Source organism: Syngnathus scovelli, chromosome 2 (genome assembly GCF_024217435.2).
Source record: "Syngnathus scovelli strain Florida chromosome 2, RoL_Ssco_1.2, whole genome shotgun sequence".
NCBI classification, from domain to species: Eukaryota; Metazoa; Chordata; class Actinopteri; order Syngnathiformes; family Syngnathidae; genus Syngnathus; species Syngnathus scovelli.
The window spans coordinates 2795834-2813509 of record NC_090848.1 but is presented as its reverse complement, the minus strand read 5'-3'; the positions used below and the strand labels follow the sequence as shown (position 1 = coordinate 2813509).

The window sequence follows — 17676 nt, the reverse complement described above, 5'->3', positions numbered from 1 at the left end:
GGAAATGAATGACAAAATGCTGATACGGATGAATATGCACAATCGCTTCACGCGCGCGTGCACGCTCTATTTAGGTTCTTGCGCACTGCAGTTGTTTGAGGCTATACCTTATATTTGCATTAGTCGAGTGATTGCAGAAGCAGATTCGTTGCATTGTTTCGTTGTTTTCTGTCATTTGGACGCTGGATGACGAACGTTTCATCTTTCGAAGCTTTTGTGCCTTGTGCAGCAAATTGGAATATGAAATATCATCCGCCCGCTTGCAGCATGAAATGAACGGCAGTAATAGGAAGTATTTTTTTTTATTGCAGGAAAGTAAAAAAAAAAAAGTGCACACGTATTCAATATCGATGTGTGATTTAAATTAAGGACAAAAAAGAGGCGTTCCAGGCTCAAGTATCGCATCACTTTCTACTGAGGCTTAATGGCAGCAGCAGAATAAACAGACGTAGACCTTCAACCTGCCCAACCATCGCCCTCCTCCCCTCTTCCAAAAAAAAAGAAAAAAAAACTTTGAAACGATCTTATTGAAGTTAAAGGAAATTTAGAGCGGGGACATCTGGTGAAACATTTGACTTCACCTGTACGCTCAGCAGAAATGCTGTCTGGCCTTTTACATTTCATGCTTGAATCTGAACTCCATAAAACACGCACACGCACGCACGCACACGCGTGCGCAAAAGATTCCGTGGTTGCTACATAACGCAGTGAATTTTTTTTTTCCAATAAATGTTAGCCAAGTTTCCTCGCTGCTCATCTTTAAAAGTCATCTTAAAACATATTATTATTTTTTTGACTCAACGCGGGACTTGCTTTTGGTTTTGAAGTATTTTTTTACAGTCTTGTTATTAATTTGTTGTTTCTGTTTTACCACGTTGTGGTTTGAAAGTGCTCTAGAAATATAATCGTCGATCATATTCCCTCTTTTCATTTTGCATCATTCCAAATTATTTGATTACACGTTTCACTTTTGTGAAGATGCGACGGAATTCAATACACATTCAAATCTGAATTGCGCATGTGCACAAGTGTTTAACTAAAAATAAAATCCAAACATGATATTTAAAGCCACCCTCCATCCCCGATTAATTAGCTGCATATTACCCGAAAAAAATCTTTTGGGGTCCAACGCTGAGCCTTTCCTCCTTCCACGTACGCATGCACAAAATAATCCTAAATCGTCTGCAAGCGGATATTGAGGCTTGAGAGTGAAAGTTAAAATTAAACTTAATGACACCGTTATTCTAATTGCAGCCTGCATTGCAGCGCGTTGGCTTACCGGTCCAATCTTGTTTCATGTCCTGCTAAGTGACACTATTGCGGGATAAAGCAGTCAAATTGACGACACGGCCCCCTTTGATGGGCAGCAGAGCATTTTTGGTCTTCTTCATCTTCATTTCTTTTCTCTCTCCCTTCATTTTGGAACTGCAATGTGCCTCGGCCTTTGTGTGCGCGTGTATGTGTGTGTTTGCGTGTGTGCTCGCGCGTGCGGTGCGTGCGTTCCACAAAATAGTTTAGTCGGTTTTGATGTCAAGCTCGGGACTTGGATGCTGGCTTATTAACGACACGTTTATCAACAATCAAATGGTCGTCGTTAAAATTTATTGGTAGGCATTAAAACATGAACGGCCACTATGTGGAACATGGCCGCGCTCGTGGGCTGCCTGTCAACAATGTCGAGACCCTCTTCTCTTCACCACTGCGGTCTCCCCTGATCCCCATTTTAGGAAATATCCTTGGGTCCTCTTGAAAACAGCGCTAACTAGATTGAGCGCATCCTGATGTCCGCCGTCACAATTCTTCTCTTTGTCTCCTGTCAACACCGCCCTCCTTGTAAAAAAACAAATAAACAATAAACAGTGTCATAAGCCTAATTGCCGATAACGAGAGGCTAAAAAGAGGCTCTTGCAATATTCAACTTGCAATATTATTCACTGCAGTTGTGGATTTTTGAGCCAGGCAGAGATTGATGACACCGTCAAATAGTGCCAAGCTCAGCTCCATACGCAGTGTGCGCATGTATCTGCACTGCGTCTGCACAAAGATCCTCCTTAAGCGCTGCTCACCATGTTTTAGTCCCCGCACATCGAGAAAAAAAAAAACAGAAACCCACAGTAGTTGGAGTAGTCACTCGATTACACGAAAGCGTCCACTCGGAAAACTTCTTTAGTCCGATTAAAGCGCAAGGCTGTCCCGCGGCAAGTGGCGCATTGATCCGCCGTGCAAAATTTCCTGGGGTAAATACAGTCACGTGACGCAGGGGCAGCCAATAGGAGGCAGCGGAGCTCGGAGAAATAATTACCTGCCGTGATTGTTCTATGGGCAGATAAAAAAAAAAAAAAAGTACGCATACAGGCCATATAATAATCGGATGCATGTAAACGAGTCCGGGAAGCTTCGACATGTCGACCACGGGGCCCATTAGTAATTATTACGTGGACTCCCTGATCAGCCACGACAGCGACGAGGTCTTGCACGCAGCGGCAGCGGCGGCAGCTACGGCGGCTGCGGCGGCGGCTGCGGCTGCTCGCTTCTCGGCACCCGCTTCTCACCCTTCCGGCCCCGCACGTCCCTCGTCCCTGCAGGTCGCGGATTGCTCAGGCGACTATCCGTCGTGCAGTTTCGCCGCCAAACCGGCCGTGTTCCCCAGCTCGTGGGCACCCTCGCAGTCGTCGGTGCAGGTCTACCATCATCCGTACGGCCACCAGGCTCACTTGGGCACAGCAGCGGACTCGCGCTACGTGCGCTCGTGGCTGGAGCCCATTTCGGGTGCGGTGCCGTTTCACGGCTACCCGGGGCACGGCAGGCACTACGCCCTGAAGCCCGACGCCTTCTCGGAGCACAGAGCCGCCGCCGATTGCCTGGCGAACACCGGGCGGACCTACACGGATTATCTTTACTGCTCATCGTCGGAGGTGCGGGACAAGACGCTGCAGAGCCTCCCGTCGCCCGAATCGGAGCTGCTGGCTGCGGGCAGGCAGAAAGACGAGAAACCCGAGCTCGACCCCAGTAAGTTCAAGCTCTTTTTTACTGGCTTCTCTTTTTTTGCCCCCCGCTTTGAACAACATCGTCCGTAAAGTGAAATGATACACTGGCCCCCTTTCTCCTGCAGGCAGGCAGGCAGGCATGTGTAGTTTTAGGAACTATAAAAGACAAACGCTACCGGGCTAATAATACTGGGGCTATAAAAACCTGACGGGGTTGTAAACATGCCTCATGCAACCGCAGGAAGGAGTACAATGAATTTTGGTGCAGAAAAATCATCCAATCGCAAATTTATTCAGGATTTTGGACAGCGAACACATGCAGATCACACGGCCGTGTTACTTTCAGCCATTTTAGTGCGGCCCAGCAGTCAGCCCAAGAAAAAAAAAAAAAGTCATGTTTTTACAGTTTATTGCGCTAATTATCGGAATAGATCCATGCAATTTGAGGAACGTCTTTGGCCGAGTTTGGCCGAGGACCTGTACAGGCTTGAACTGGGCCCACTTTATGGGCCAATAAAGTGACTATACAAGCGCATTGAGTATTTTACGATGTTCTTCACAAGTTAAGAGCACTGCATGGGAAGCAAATCGGTCGTTTTGGGGACTACATGGCGTCATATGTGTCATGACTGCCCGTGTATGTGCAGGTTTGTGCGTTGCTTTTTCATTTGCTGTGTTTTGATTGCAGATAACCCGGTGGCAAATTGGATCCACGCTCGCTCCACCAGGAAGAAGCGCTGCCCGTACACCAAGTACCAGACTTTGGAACTGGAGAAGGAATTTTTGTTCAATATGTACCTCACCAGGGACCGCCGCTATGAGGTAGCCCGAGTCCTCAACCTGACCGAGAGGCAGGTCAAAATCTGGTTCCAGAACCGGCGGATGAAGATGAAGAAAATGAACAAGGAGAAAAGCGACAGCAAGGAGCAATAATGTCCGAGCTTGACCACGATATTGAACAGCACCTACGCAGCCAACAAAATCCGCACGTCGTGAAATGTATCATTTGCGATCCCCATTGACGGACTGACTCATGCGGGTTATTTTTCTACGCAAATCGCTGTCCTGGTCATTTTTTTAAGAAAGCAAGAAAGACAAAGCAATTTCAACATTGACGAAGCAATTTCAACATCGACACTTAAAAAAACGTTTTTTTTTTTTTTTTTTATTAGGGAAATGATCCAAGTACAATTTGGACGCGTCGTAGCGCTCCAAAGTGAGAGAATACTTGAAAAAACTTCCGTGTTTCAAGTTGCAGGTGGAGTATTTTGTACAGGTTTGAAACATCTGCAAACATTTGTTTGTCTTGTTTGTATTTTTGTGATAGTTGTTGTGTATCTTTTTGCGACTGTACTGAAATGTAGAGTGTAGACGGAGATCTACAAATATATATATAAAAAAACTTAATCACCAAAATCAATTGCGTTCTGTTTTGATTATTGGAATCTTGCGTATTTAAACATTTAGAGGCTGGAATATACAATACAAACACACGCGCACACACACACACACACACACACACACACACATACACACACTATTTATTTTATATATATATATATATATATATATATATATAATAGTGTGTGTGTATATATTGATATATATATATTATTTATATATTGATATAAATATATATGTGTAGTTATATGTATATAAACAAAAGTTGTTCCATATATATATATATATATATATATATATATATATATATATATATATATATATATATATATATATATATATATATATATATATATATATATATATATATATATATATTGTTTTGGAACATTTTTTTCCAATGCAGCCTTAAAAAATGGTCAAAACCAACTCAATTTGGTCAATTTGACCAAGCTTTCTAGATTGTTTTGCACAAAAACAACCCATTTTCTGTACAATTTTTATTTTCTATTTTGCAAAACAACCGAAAACCCAACTTCCTGGGTCGGTCCAATGTTTAACACGAGTTGGGATGTTTTTAACCCAGCAATTTTAGGAGTGTCATGTGTGTTTTGGCCGCGCAAGCTAGGCACCTTGGCCAACTCAGCTTCAGCCACCATTTAACTCTGATTAAATAATAAACAAAACATTGTGGGAGGGGATGAAACGAGTTTGACTCGTTGAGGTTAATTTTGACAAAAGATTTGTGCTTTTTCAACGTAGCAACGACAAATGTCCGAATGCAATTTGAACATCGCCCCCCAAATTTTCCCAGTTTGTGCTTGAGAGGGCTGCAGTGGGCTAAATTTCCATTTTTGAAGCGAGTTGGAGAAGAGGCTAAATGATCTTTTTGTGACGGAGAACAATGCGGACAGGATGCTGCGCTTTCCAAAGGCCAATCGTCTGCATTTCCGCCCGCACGCATACAAAAAAGGCCGCTGTGTGGGTTGCGATTTTTTTTTTTTTTTTTTTTAACTGGGCCTTGCTGGGGCTGTCTTATTTGTCTCAACTGCAGAGTAACAAAGCAAACTCGAACGACTGGCTAGACGTCTGGCCTAAATGACTTTATGGTTTTAATGGACGCAGCGGCAGGACTCGTTCAAAGGAGTCATGCGCACCTCCAGTGCAACCTCGACTCCCCCCCCACTTCCCTTTCTCACGGACCAGCTGCAATGTCCTCCCCCCCCCCTCCCTCCCCTGCCCTTCATCATATGACTGCTCTATTAGACAAGCATTAAATGGGCAAAATAGTTGTTGCGCTGAATGAGCACGTCACCTGGCCTCCATGCGCGACTCGTAGACAAATAATTATAAAAATGCGGGTCATCAGATTTAATAAATGACGTCGTGCGCCCATTCTAACAAAATGGCGACGTTGTGACTTGACGTGAACAAATGGGGACATTTTGTTGTCCCCGTTATGGCGTTTGTGATTGGTGGACTGCAGTCAGGTTGTCAGGTGTTTGGTCGCGTGAACACTAGATGACGCTGTTGCTCCGCGTTTTCAACCTGGCAGCCTCTGCTGAATTGCTTCTTGTCCCTTGCCTCATAAAAAAAAAAGAAGGCAAGGCAAAATGACCGCCGTGCTCAGCCGCCGCATTTCATGGACAAAAAGCACCCAGGTGGTTGCTGTCCAAACATTTCATTGCCTCTTGGTACAATGCAGTAGACTCTGCTGCTGCTTCTTCCACCGCTTCTGCTTAATACTACAATGTCCGTGTGTGATCATGTGTGATCAGTGCGTTGATTATAAATTGAATCATAAACTCGACTTAAACTTTATAGATCAACCTAGTTTTATATTTGAATTATTCCATGACTCATATGTATTATTGAGCAAACTATGTTTGTTCTCTCTAAAATATTTTAACACAAAATTGTGAGAAAGTATATAATGCACTAAACCACGGAAATAGAATCAAATTAACATTTTTGAATTGTACTGTAAAATGAAAAATCCGCTAAAATGCCAGGTTGGTAGAACTCGCGTGAAGGTAATAGACTACAAGACTATATGACTAATACTAGTACAATATACCAAAAGCAATATCAACATCATCACTGCTTCATTATTATTTTATTTACTATTTCTTTTGCGAATGTACTGAGAATATTATGAACTATTAACTACTAACACGAATACTACTACTCCTGATAATATTAATAATAATAAAATAATAATAATAATAATATATAATTAAAGTATATGATAATAGTATATGATAATAGTATATAATAATAATAATAATAATAATAATAATAATAATAATAATAATAATAATAATAATAATAATAATGACCTGATCAGTTGTACGAAGACGTTTGTGTGTGCGTGCGCGTGCGCGTCTGTGTGCGCGTTAGTAGCAGTGATTGGCAATCTGCATATTTATAGAGTGTGAAAGGTCTATAAATTCACCCAGCGCGCCTTTCATATTTTACGAGGATGTGTATAAAACGTTAGTGGCCCCACAAAAAGCACGCTGGCATATTTGGAGAGAGCGGGCGAGCGAGCGAGCCAGTGTGAGCGTTGAAGTGGGACTCGCGAGTGCTGATTGCAGCTAAACATCCAGTGTAAAATTTTATGAACTCTTCCACGCTAGGAGATTTATTCTCGGTGGCTTTTACGGGGTCATTGAGTGGCACCTACTATTCATAGGTCGTGTTTATATTTGCGTGTGTCGGTGTTTTACAGCGCCGGGTGCAAGTGTGTGCTGCCCCGCATGGCCCCCTTTACTCGATTACACCGGGGCCGTGCACAACGCCATTGACGGGGGCTCATTTTCTGCTGTTGTTCTTGCTATAGTGCGTGCGTCTTGCTATATATAGCTTCAGTTAGCTCTTCTCTGTCGTGTTATCTACCACGCTCGCTGTAGATGGTGGTCATTGCTCCGACCGCACTTCTTAGTGCTCTTGAATTGAGATGTTGGCTTGTGTGTTGTACTTGTTTTCTGCAACATCTACACGCGGTGCTTTTGTTTTTGTTGCTCTCTTAGTGGTGCTTCTGGACATGCTTTTGTTCTTTTTCTCATATCATTGTAACAGCCCACCGGGGGTCAAGGCTAAAATGGCGTTTATATCTGGTGAGCGGATGATGCGCCTCTTAGCCTTTATTAAGGGGAGGGGGGGTCCTCTTTGTGCAGCAGCGCAAGGCACACTCATTTTGGACTTTTTGAAAATGCCATCCGCTGATGAGGTGATCACATAGTGACGATTACAGGCAGCTCCTCCAAGGTGTGCATATACAGTATCCGTATAGGGCCCCACGTCTGACCGCTATGGAAAAGATGAAGGGGATGGAGAGGGGAGGGAGGGGGAGGACGGGGAGGACGGGGAGGAGGGGGCGCCTGCGGTGGGGGTGGGAAGCTAAAAAAAAGGGGGGAAAAAAGAGCACAAGCGTCTGTGACTGCACGCCAAGCTTTAAGTTTAGATAAGACGCACACATGCCGTGAGCCGGACTTGAGCCTGCAAAAAGCCGGGGCGGAAAAACAACAAGACGCGGCAGCGCGGCGGAGGCGGCGGCAGCTACAGCAACAGCCCACGCAGCCGAGGCAGCCGAGGCAGGCAGGCAGGCAGGCAGGGAGCCATCCGATGAGAGCAAAGGCTCAGAGCGACTGAGCTGCCGTGGATCGTCCGAAGGGGCAGCGTTCCTCCAGTTTCCGGTTTTGTCTGTCTGCGCGTGTGTAACGCGCCGTGTTGTGCGACTTGGGAGCCCCAAACAAAAGGCTGCCATCACCCTCCCCGAGATCCTCCACAGCCGCGACCGACCGAGCGAGCGAGAGACAGAGAAAGAGAAGGAGTGCGCGCGAGAGAGCGAGGTGCAGCGCCGGATGCAAAAACAAACATGAGCTCCTATTTTGTCAACCCTCTTTTCTCCAAGTACAAAGGCGGCGAGTCTCTGGAGCCGACCTATTACGACTGCCGGTTTCCACAGAGCGTCGCCCGCAGCCACACGCTGGTCTACGGACCCGGGGCGGCCGCGCCGGGCTTCCAGCACCCGCCCCACCATGTGCAGGACTTTTTCCACCACGGCACCGCGGGCATTTCCAACCCGGGCTACCAGCAGAACCCGTGCGCACTGGCGTGCCACAGCGACGCCGGCAAATTCTACGGATACGAAGCCCTGCCGAGGCAAACGCTGTACGGCAGCCAGCAGGAGGCGAGCCTGGCGCAGTACCCGGACTGTAAATCGTCGGCAGGCTCCAACCCCGGGGAAGGACAAGGCCACTTGAATCAAAGCTCCTCGCCCAGCCTCATGTTCCCCTGGATGCGACCCCACGGTCAGAATCTGCATTCCGCTCTTATTATGCGTCCGTCGGTTGTGCATGTGTCGTCGGAGGCGGACGGGCGGGCGGGCGGGCGGGCGTGTGTGCGTGTGTCGGTCGGTGTTGACTGTGCATAGCGAGAACATGTAGAGGCACTGCAGTGCAGCACATGCCCATACAGCTCACATTTACGGATCGTAGCATGACAGCCACATTTTTTTTGTTCCCGTGCGATATTTTGCAGTGCACCGTCACGACACTGTCTACAAAATGGAGTCATTTTTGGAAAGAGCTCATTGGACTCACCTGGCATGGCATTATTGGGGGGGTCGTTTATTGATCATTCATGCGGCCTGTAGGCTTTACAATATCAGGGGTGTCAAACTAATTTTTGACTCGGGCCGCATTGTAGTCATAGTTTCCTTCCGAGGGCATTTATGACTGTCAACACCTTGTATTCTATACAACTAACTAGTTTGGAACTCAGAATAGTAAAAACGTTTCAAATATTTTAAAAATGCTGGCAATTTCTCTATAATTAAAAGTGAAGACAATTTGTCATTTTAGTATTGACACATGGAGGCAATGCGCAATTTGTCTTTGCGGGCCACATAAAATGATGCGGTGGGCCGTATCTGGCCCCCGGACCTTGAGTTTGACACCCATATGCTTCGCACGAATGATGTTAAATTGCGACACTCGGACGCACTTCAACGGGGTCGTTGTTAGTGTTGTATTTTCATTTTGTCTCCCTTTCTTTTTAATTTGCGTGTCTGCCCCTCAAGCGCCAGGACGACGCAACGGCAGGCAAACGTACAGCCGCTACCAGACTCTGGAACTGGAGAAGGAGTTTCTCTTCAACCCTTACCTGACCCGAAAGAGAAGAATCGAGGTGTCGCACGCCCTGAGCCTGACCGAGCGACAGGTGAAAATCTGGTTCCAGAACCGCCGCATGAAGTGGAAAAAGGAGAACAACAAGGACAAGTTTCCGGGTCAGAGGGGGGAGGCTGAAGCTGAGGAGGAGGGCAACGAGGACGGTGAAGGCGAAGAGGGCGAAGACAAGGAAGCGGAAGAGCGAGAGGAGAGCAAGGAGTGATTTTATGGTCCTTTTTATGGTTATAGGGCTGAAAAAGAGAAGGGAGAAGAAAAAAAAAGGAGAGCGAGGTCTCATAAACGGAGCAGGAGTCGCGAGCGCGTCATCTTTATGGCCACCCTTTCCTTTTGTCAAGTGGCAACAGGGATTCCAACAATATTCCCGTCAGGCACATTTAACCCTCGTTATCCAACGAGATGGCCCATTTTCGGAAAAAAAAAATAACATAAAAAGCGCTTAAACCTTGTTTTGGATTGCGTTTGCTGCCCTTGCAAAACGGAACAAAAAGGGAAATAAAACGCATGATAAATGATTTTTTTTTTTTTTTAAATGGCTGCGCAACTTTTGGGCGGACAATTGCATTAAAATCAATTCAAACGACGCGATGCAAAGTGTAAATAAAGCGCCCAAATCATTTCAAAGTCAAGCGAGGGCTTTTAGTGGCGCTCTCATGCAGCAATCATCGCAGCAATTTGTACAAACAGCCACTTTTAGGATTGTCATTAGGATCATTCTCGTCAATTGATGCAGTTTCAGTCCGGATGGTCTGAAAACAGCCACGATCTCCCCACACGCGCTTTTTTATTTTTTAACCAGGAAATTGCAATCGTTTGAAATCATTTGATGCTACCTAAACCTGGGGAGAATTGCAATAGAGATGTCTCAATATAGAGGTTTCATACGTTTATTATTATTATTATTATTATTTGAAAGTGTTATACACCCACCCCACCCCACCCCCTATCCTCACACCCTCGCGCGCGCGCAACGCACCGATCTAGTTTTCTTAAGTTATGTACATGTAGCATTTAGTCAATACTTGTTGAAGACAATTGTTGGAAGCCAAGCAATGAGGAGGTTGTTAGCACGCATGCAGGCACTACCTAAACTTGCGAGCCGCTCGCTCGCACGCTGCCTAATTTGCAAAAGTCACACTTGCAGCCACTCGAGTCGAGACGAGACGAGACGCGTGGCACGGCTCGCCACGAACCACAAACGAGTTCCCCAACAACTCAAACTGCCTACAAGAAAACGCACAGTGACTGCGCGTAGAGAGCTGCAACACTCTTTCCTTTCAATTTCAATGTGCTGGTGAAATAGATAGACGAGGTTCTTTTGCTTGTTTCCTTGCTTTTTTTGATTTTCTTTTGTTTGTTTGTTTGTTTGTTTTGCACTGAATATAACCTTTGTGTATGTCTTGTTATATATTGATGTTAACAATTACGCTCGTTTCATGGTGTTTCTCCTGTGAAAGACAACTTTGTGTCCCGCCATTGTTGATGTCAAATCACAAATAAAGAGGATGCCTCACAATCATTTCTTCCCTCTTTTCTATTTATTACATGCGTCTTCTAATTGATTGCCTTCATTCTCTCTGTCTCTCTCTCTCTCTCTCTGTCTCTCTCTCTCTCTCGCACACACACACTAAAATGCATGCAAGAATAACGCCTTAGGCTCTCACCTCATAAAACGCAGAGCGTGTTATTATTATTGTTCTTTTTATTGTTTTCCTAGAAATTAGCTCATGATATCAACATACACCCTTAAAAGTGCTGGCTTAAAAAAAACTGGACCGACCAAGGAGAAAAAAAGTAAAAAAAAAAAAATATATATATATATATATATATATATATATATATATATATATATATATATATATATAAAGTTGCTGTTAAAAAAATACTTTCATTTGCCTTTTGCGGGGATGCACAGTGTGTAAGGTATCTAAAGCCTCAGGCACCCCCCCCCCCCCCCTCCCATTTGATGAATCTCTTTAATAATAAGATAATAAAAACTTGCTGTCTTCAGGGAGCGTTTTTAATGAATCTTGAGATTATTAATATTTGAGTTGAATAAACGTTGGCTGCGTTATTATCAAGGTAGCGAGCAAGCAAGGTGTGGTTCGAATAGCAGCATAATTGTGAGCCGGTTTCACACACGTCAGGCCCAAAGCCCCAGAAAGCTACCTTCATGCTTGGAACACACACACACCTCTGAGATATTTCCGTGATTTGAACAGAAACTTTACAGCGGCAGTTGGTGCTTTTCAATGAACAAAATAAGTGAATAGATGTGGAAACGTATTGTTGTGTTTGCACGTTAAAACAATGATGCTTTTGTCTGCTCCCTTCCCCCTTATTCACATTTCACAATGTCAATTGACGTGCTCTACGTTCAATTCGTGTCACGTGCGCTCTTATAATAAAATAACTTAGTTTGCACTGAAAAAAATTGCTCTTACTACTTTGGTGTAAAAAAAAACAAAAAAAAACAAAATGTCGGTGCAAACATAAACAAATATGTGCAAAATGTGTGTGCAAACATAAAACTGAAAAAAATAGGCAAAAACTACATTTATCCTAATGTAATCGGTGTGATCCCATTCCCGACAAGTTAAAGTGCGTTCTAAATGAGTTGTTTTATTATGAATATTGCCGTGGATTGTTTCAAGCACCTCCTAAATTCGAGACAAATAACCTCCTCCTTGAGATAGTTTGAATTCAATCATTTTCTACTTGACGGTTCATTCATAAACTCTCTACAAACTAAAATGACCCTTTGTCAAATCACTCACATAATGCAGTTTTAAAAATAATTATTTAGTTCATTTAGATTGAGTTTACAAGTAATTTATCAAATTATTTCGGCTTTGTGCTTATTACAAAGTCAAACAAAACGATCGTTTTAAACATTTGTCCGTTAAGTTGTTTTCTTTATTTCTGTATTGGTGACGTGATGTCGATTGTGTGTCCCGTTGAATTCAGAACCAAACGAACGTCATCAGAACGAGTGCGTATATAGCATTTTTGATTTTTTTTTTTTGTAGTGTGAAAAATAAAAAAAATCCTTCCATCCAATCAACACATTCAGTTTTTACATTCATTTTATTATGCCTTGTACAATCTCTGCATGTTCTATTTTAAAATAGTTGTACGCATTATATAATGCGCCTGCATTTTGTATCCGGATGTGTCTTTTGTGGCAACATTTGGCGTGTACACATCAGCCTATATCTTACGTGCGTGTTTTCACCAGAGGGCTGACATTGTCAGCACTAAACTTTAGTGTACCTGTTGTAAACTTTATTGGTGGTGTAAAGGAAAGACTCGCATGCAGCTTTTCTTTTTTTTTTTTTTTGCGTCTTTTGTGTCTGCTGGCCTTTCCCCATGCGAAATCAACTCATTCTATTCATCGTCAAATGGGAGAGGCTCGTTTTGTTTTGAGTGTCCTTCCGTTTCTATTTCAAATGATTCAGTTTTGCTATTTGGCCAACTGAATTTGCTCAAGTGTTGTGTTTTCTCCGTGTTGGAATTATTATATTGGCGCATTAGGAAGTTGCTATTGAAGGAATTTCGTCATCGAAGTTGTGCAATTTACAACGTGCGCGTCGTTGAGTAAAAACATGTTGAAGTTTGTTTAATTGGCTGAGTTGACGAGAACGTGCGCGCTCATGATTGGACGCGCTGCGTCATGTGAGTGGCCTCCAACTGGCTCGGTCCTTGCTCTCATTCCAGTCCACTTTCGTCTGTCCTTGTGCGCTTGTTTAATTGCCCTCAACTATATCTAATGGCGTTCTTACACTTTGCTTTGCGTACAATATCAACTGCAGCGTGTCAGTATTTGCCTCACACTGACGGACAAACGTCCGCATTGGAGCTGCGTCTTTTGCGGCCGTTTCCTTTTTTTTTTTTCTTTCGTGTTGCATATTTGCTGCACTGGAAAGAGGGGGAATGGCAAAGATGGGTGCAAACATTCCTGGTTGTTAAAGAGAGAAATTTACAGCTGAGTAATAAAAGTTTACGACTCACGGCTAGCCGTGATTGGCTGCGGCGAGCCACGTGGCTCACGCTCTATGAACATGAACTTTATGCTGTTGTCTATTCCCCGCTCCTTCCTTTGAATCGCCAGCAGAGCAGGCTGCAGTCGTGTAAAAGCTCCCCGGTTTCTCCACGCTCACGTGGGGACATGCACATAACAGCTTCGGCCGCTCGTTCACCTTCTCTCGGCCGCCTTCACGCCGCAGGCAGGCATCTCGAGGACAGCCTGCAGCCCTTCTCCCTCCGGAACACGGAAGGAAAGCGAGCTGCACGAATGGACTTTTTGCATTGCTGCATCCTCATAGGCTGCGTGCGTGCGCGCGCGCGAGCCAGACAACAAGCCAGCGAGCGAGCGTGGGCAACCTGCAAGATGGAGCCCCCGCAGAGACGCCGTTCAGGTAGGACGGCGATTTTTTTCTCTTCTCTTGCTGCTCGTATTTGGATGCCGCGCGTGTCCTGATGGACGATGCAGATGCCTGTGAAATCACGGCAAGGTGTGTGGGGGCCGCGTATGACCCAGCTGTGGGAGCCCCCACGACACAGCGGCCGAGCTAGCTAGCCTGCTGACGGCCAGGAGCACCTGCGTGGACTCGATCACGGCTTAGCATTTGAAAGCTTATTGCCCACTGTGCTGCTAGCAATTAGCCGGAGACGCCTTATCCCTTTTCCCCCCATTTTCTCCAAGACCTACCATGATTATTATTGAGTGGTGGATTATAAGTTGTTGTTGTCGTCGTTGTTGTTGATAGATTCGAGTGTCTGCCAACAGGCTGCCGTCGTGTTATCACACAGACAGGCAAGCTGACGTTGTGGTAGGACCCTACAGTGCCCCCTAGCGACCAGCCGTTTTGCAGGGGGGAAGTGGGCGGGGCAGCGGTTGTTTTGAGCTGCCTCACTGCGGATGTCAGCTGACCCACGCGTGTGTTTGTGTGCTTGTGTACGCGCGTGTGCGCGCTGGTCAGCTTTTCCAATGCCGTCTTGGAGAAACTCGACTTTGTATTTATCAACACACATTACGTTTCTTTCTGCATGTATCCAAGACACATGAGCGTTTTTATTGTCGTTCATATTTATTCACATCAGGAATTGTCATCATGGTTCTTGTCAAATGAGAAGTGCGTGTGTGTGCGCGTGTGGTTCTAAATAGCCAGTAGCGATGAAGATATATATCCAAATAGTCATCAAACGCATTCCAGATTTTTCCCTGACGGAAGTAGACAAAAAAAAAAAAAAATCCCAGCATACACGTACGGGTAACAGCTGCAATGTGCGTGCGTGCGTCTGTGAAATATCTTTCAGCATTGTGTTTGGGCCTCAATTAATTATTAAAACCGATTTAATGTCCTTAATATATTTTTATAAACATCTTATATAATTCTAATAATATCAAATCACACGACATAGTGTGTGCGCGCGCGCGCGCGCGTGCGCGTTTCATAGTAGCTATTTTACACTCATGCAGCTAGAATTGTGTGCTATTCGCGCGTCCTTGGAGCTTGCAAGTAAAGTGTATTTATTGTCAAATGGTGCTTCTTGAAGCCTTTCGAATCTTCTGAGCCGCCCATGCAAGTCGTCTGTTGTCCCCCCGCGAGGCTCTGCTGCTGTAATGGTCCACTTTTGTGCCTGCACACACACACACACACAAGCAAATGGCCCCTTTTAATCCATTTTTGTTCCACGTTTTGCGTTGTTAAATACAGGTCCATTGAAGTCGTACATCTGTCCCCATCACCACATTTAGAACTCCCGACAGGTCCGAAGTTTTTGCCCACTAATGGTCCTAATTTATGACGTGTGGATCAACATGACGCTCGCTGGGTACTGGCTTCCTGAGTGCATAACGAGCACAAAGTCGAACACTTCCGGCCGTAATTGGGCCAGCCTGCCACGCTAAAGTGCCTATAGATGCCTTTACATTGTTACAAACCCAATTAGTCCTTATTAGTGAACATCAGAGCTTACCAGCCTTAAACTCCCTTGCTGCGTTTTAATCAGTACGGATCATGTCGAAATGGTACACTTGACAGAAAAAATAACTGTGTCATGTTAAGTCACAGTAAAAAAAAAAAAAAAAAAGAAAGAAAGAAAAATCAGCTGAGTTTCAAATGGGTCCAGCTGGCTCCTCGGTCTGTTAAAGCTTCACAATTTAAGTAACATTGTTATCATGATAATAATACTGATAATAGTAATAGTAATTATTATTATTATTATTACTATTATAATTATTGTTATTTTATTTTCAACGAATTATAACAATACGGTTCTTCTGCCCCCAACCTGAGAGCAACAGACAACAGCACTAGTACTAATAATAATAATAATAATAATAATAATAATAATAATAATAATAATAATAATAATAATAGCAGCTATGTATAAAGTAATTCAATTCAGTTGTGTTTTTATAGAAGCGTCCTTTTGGTTGCGGATTTTTGTTGTTGTTTTGTTCCCGAGATAAAGTCGGGCAAAAGACGCGGTGGAGAAAGTGCAGGCAAAAGGCTGCTTTGGAGGCGCGCATGCAATTGACGCGCCTGCTGGGCCGCAATAAAAGCGTACAAAGTGAGGGCAAGGCTGACCTTTCTAATTGTGCTGCATTCCAGTCTCACTTTTTGCCTTCCCTCGTCAGCTTTTATTTACAACCGAAAACTTTACGGGCCGGATCGTGTGCGCTCTTTGTTGACACATTTTGCCTCGGTTGCTGCACGGGTGCTCGGAAAATGCTACAACTTCAAATCATTTGTTTAATTGAGACGGGGGACGGATTCCACTGCAGTTATAGTATTATTTCGAAAAAATAAATAAAAGCCGCACTGCAATCTTTTGACGTTACTCCTACGATCCCGCGAACACGCATATGCTGCAAACATTTGCTGTAAAGGCGGATGGTCGCTCACACATGGCCCCAAATACGGGGAAGGGAAGGAAGGTTTTATGGCAAGTCACTTCCTCGTCTTTGTTGTCTCTTTTGTGGGCGGCTGAGGCTTGCACGCCAAAATCAATGAAGTCCACAACAAACAAACGCAGCCCGTGAATGCGCTTTTCCATCGCGACAGATTATTTCGCGATATAAAAAATAGAAAAAACATAACCTCTTGTATTTTCTTGACTCATTTTTTTTATGTTACGTGATGACAACTACATGAAAATAAAAGTCTTTTTTAATTCATTGTCAGACAATTTGTCAAGGCAGAACAAAAGTAGGCAGCAATTGTAATATCCGTTTAGGGTTGTCCAAATCACAATCGCTCAAGTTTTGCGTGTTGGTGGTGCGCCTCAAAAGCAATTTCCAAAGCCATTATTTGCCACGAAGATAATCATCAGTTTGCTTGCTCTCTTGCACGGCGCAGGAATGCACACGTATGACGGCAACAACTCAGCAAAGCTCCTTTAAAACTCTCCCCCTCAGAGGCCGGGTGTGTTTGTGTGTGCGGAATTTCTTTCTGAGGATCGAGTGTGGGATTTTTTTTAATGCAAAAGTGTCAGACATAATGTTCATTAAAGGACTTACTTTTTTTTCTGTGCCTGCAGGCAGCCTTCTCGCTTTGCTGCATAGCTAGTTTTGGGCGAGCTGGGGGAACGTCACTTGTTTTATTGCCCTCACACAAGCCAGACCATAAACGCATTCTTACCACCTCCCCCTGTTCACTGCAAAAAGCTTTGGAAATTGCTCACACGTCCAACAATTCATCGCGCCGTGGAAACTTTGACGCTAAAGCTTGACAAAAAAAATAAAAATTGTCTTCCATGCTGCATGAATAAATGTAAAATGCGTGTGTGTGTGCCCTTTTGTGTTCAAACGCACGCACACACACACTAATATATATATATATATATATATATATATATATATATATATATATATATATATATATATATATATATATATATATATATATATATATATAAGGGCAAAACAAGCCCTCATAGAGTTTGTTAACATAATATGTCTCTTTCAACTGAGCTCGGTGTCGGTGGGGATTTGAATACTAATGTGCTCCTTCAAATGGAATATTACCAATCACAATTGCCTTTATCAAAGTAAACACTGCCTTAGTCGGGGCTGTGTGTGTGTGTAT

At 44.0% G+C, this 17676-nt stretch overlaps 3 protein-coding genes and 2 long non-coding RNA genes across 12 annotated transcripts in view; 3 read left to right on the top strand and 2 right to left on the bottom strand.

The window, feature by feature from the left end:
* The window catches only part of LOC125989336 (homeobox protein Hox-C4a), a 45822-nt gene that overhangs the window by 3010 nt on the left and 25136 nt on the right, over nucleotides 1-17676 (top strand). For 2 of the 8 annotated variants that reach the window (XR_007488651.2, XR_011086553.1), the window contains exon 1: nucleotides 11544-13998. The exons of 1 other annotated variant lie outside the window; for it this stretch is intronic. The gene's annotated coding sequence lies outside the window, so the exon portion shown is untranslated. Of the gene's footprint in view, nucleotides 1-11543; nucleotides 13999-17676 lie in introns of those variants that run through there. 5 more of the 8 variants (XR_011086552.1, XR_007488650.2, XR_011086551.1 and 2 more) reach the window with 3 other exon arrangements.
* On the bottom strand, nucleotides 1583-2199 carry LOC125989342 (uncharacterized). Its single transcript, XR_007488655.2, has 2 exons — nucleotides 2067-2199; nucleotides 1583-1830 (listed from the first exon to the last, which is right to left on the bottom strand). It is a non-coding gene; the product is annotated as an uncharacterized lncRNA (long non-coding RNA).
* Nucleotides 1824-4403, top strand: hoxc9a (homeobox C9a). The gene is made up of 2 exons (XM_049755575.2): nucleotides 1824-3009; nucleotides 3676-4403. The coding sequence occupies exons 1-2, from the start codon at nucleotides 2403-2405 to the stop codon at nucleotides 3918-3920; spliced, it is 852 nt and encodes a 283-aa protein (XP_049611532.1). The 5' UTR covers nucleotides 1824-2402; the 3' UTR covers nucleotides 3921-4403.
* Nucleotides 7796-11099, top strand: hoxc8a (homeobox C8a). Its single transcript, XM_049755576.2, has 2 exons — nucleotides 7796-8704; nucleotides 9475-11099. The coding sequence occupies exons 1-2, from the start codon at nucleotides 8269-8271 to the stop codon at nucleotides 9783-9785; spliced, it is 747 nt and encodes a 248-aa protein (XP_049611533.1). The 5' UTR covers nucleotides 7796-8268; the 3' UTR covers nucleotides 9786-11099.
* LOC125989343 (uncharacterized) lies at nucleotides 14619-17264 on the bottom strand. The gene is made up of 2 exons (XR_007488656.1): nucleotides 17109-17264; nucleotides 14619-15223 (listed from the first exon to the last, which is right to left on the bottom strand). It is a non-coding gene; the product is annotated as an uncharacterized lncRNA (long non-coding RNA).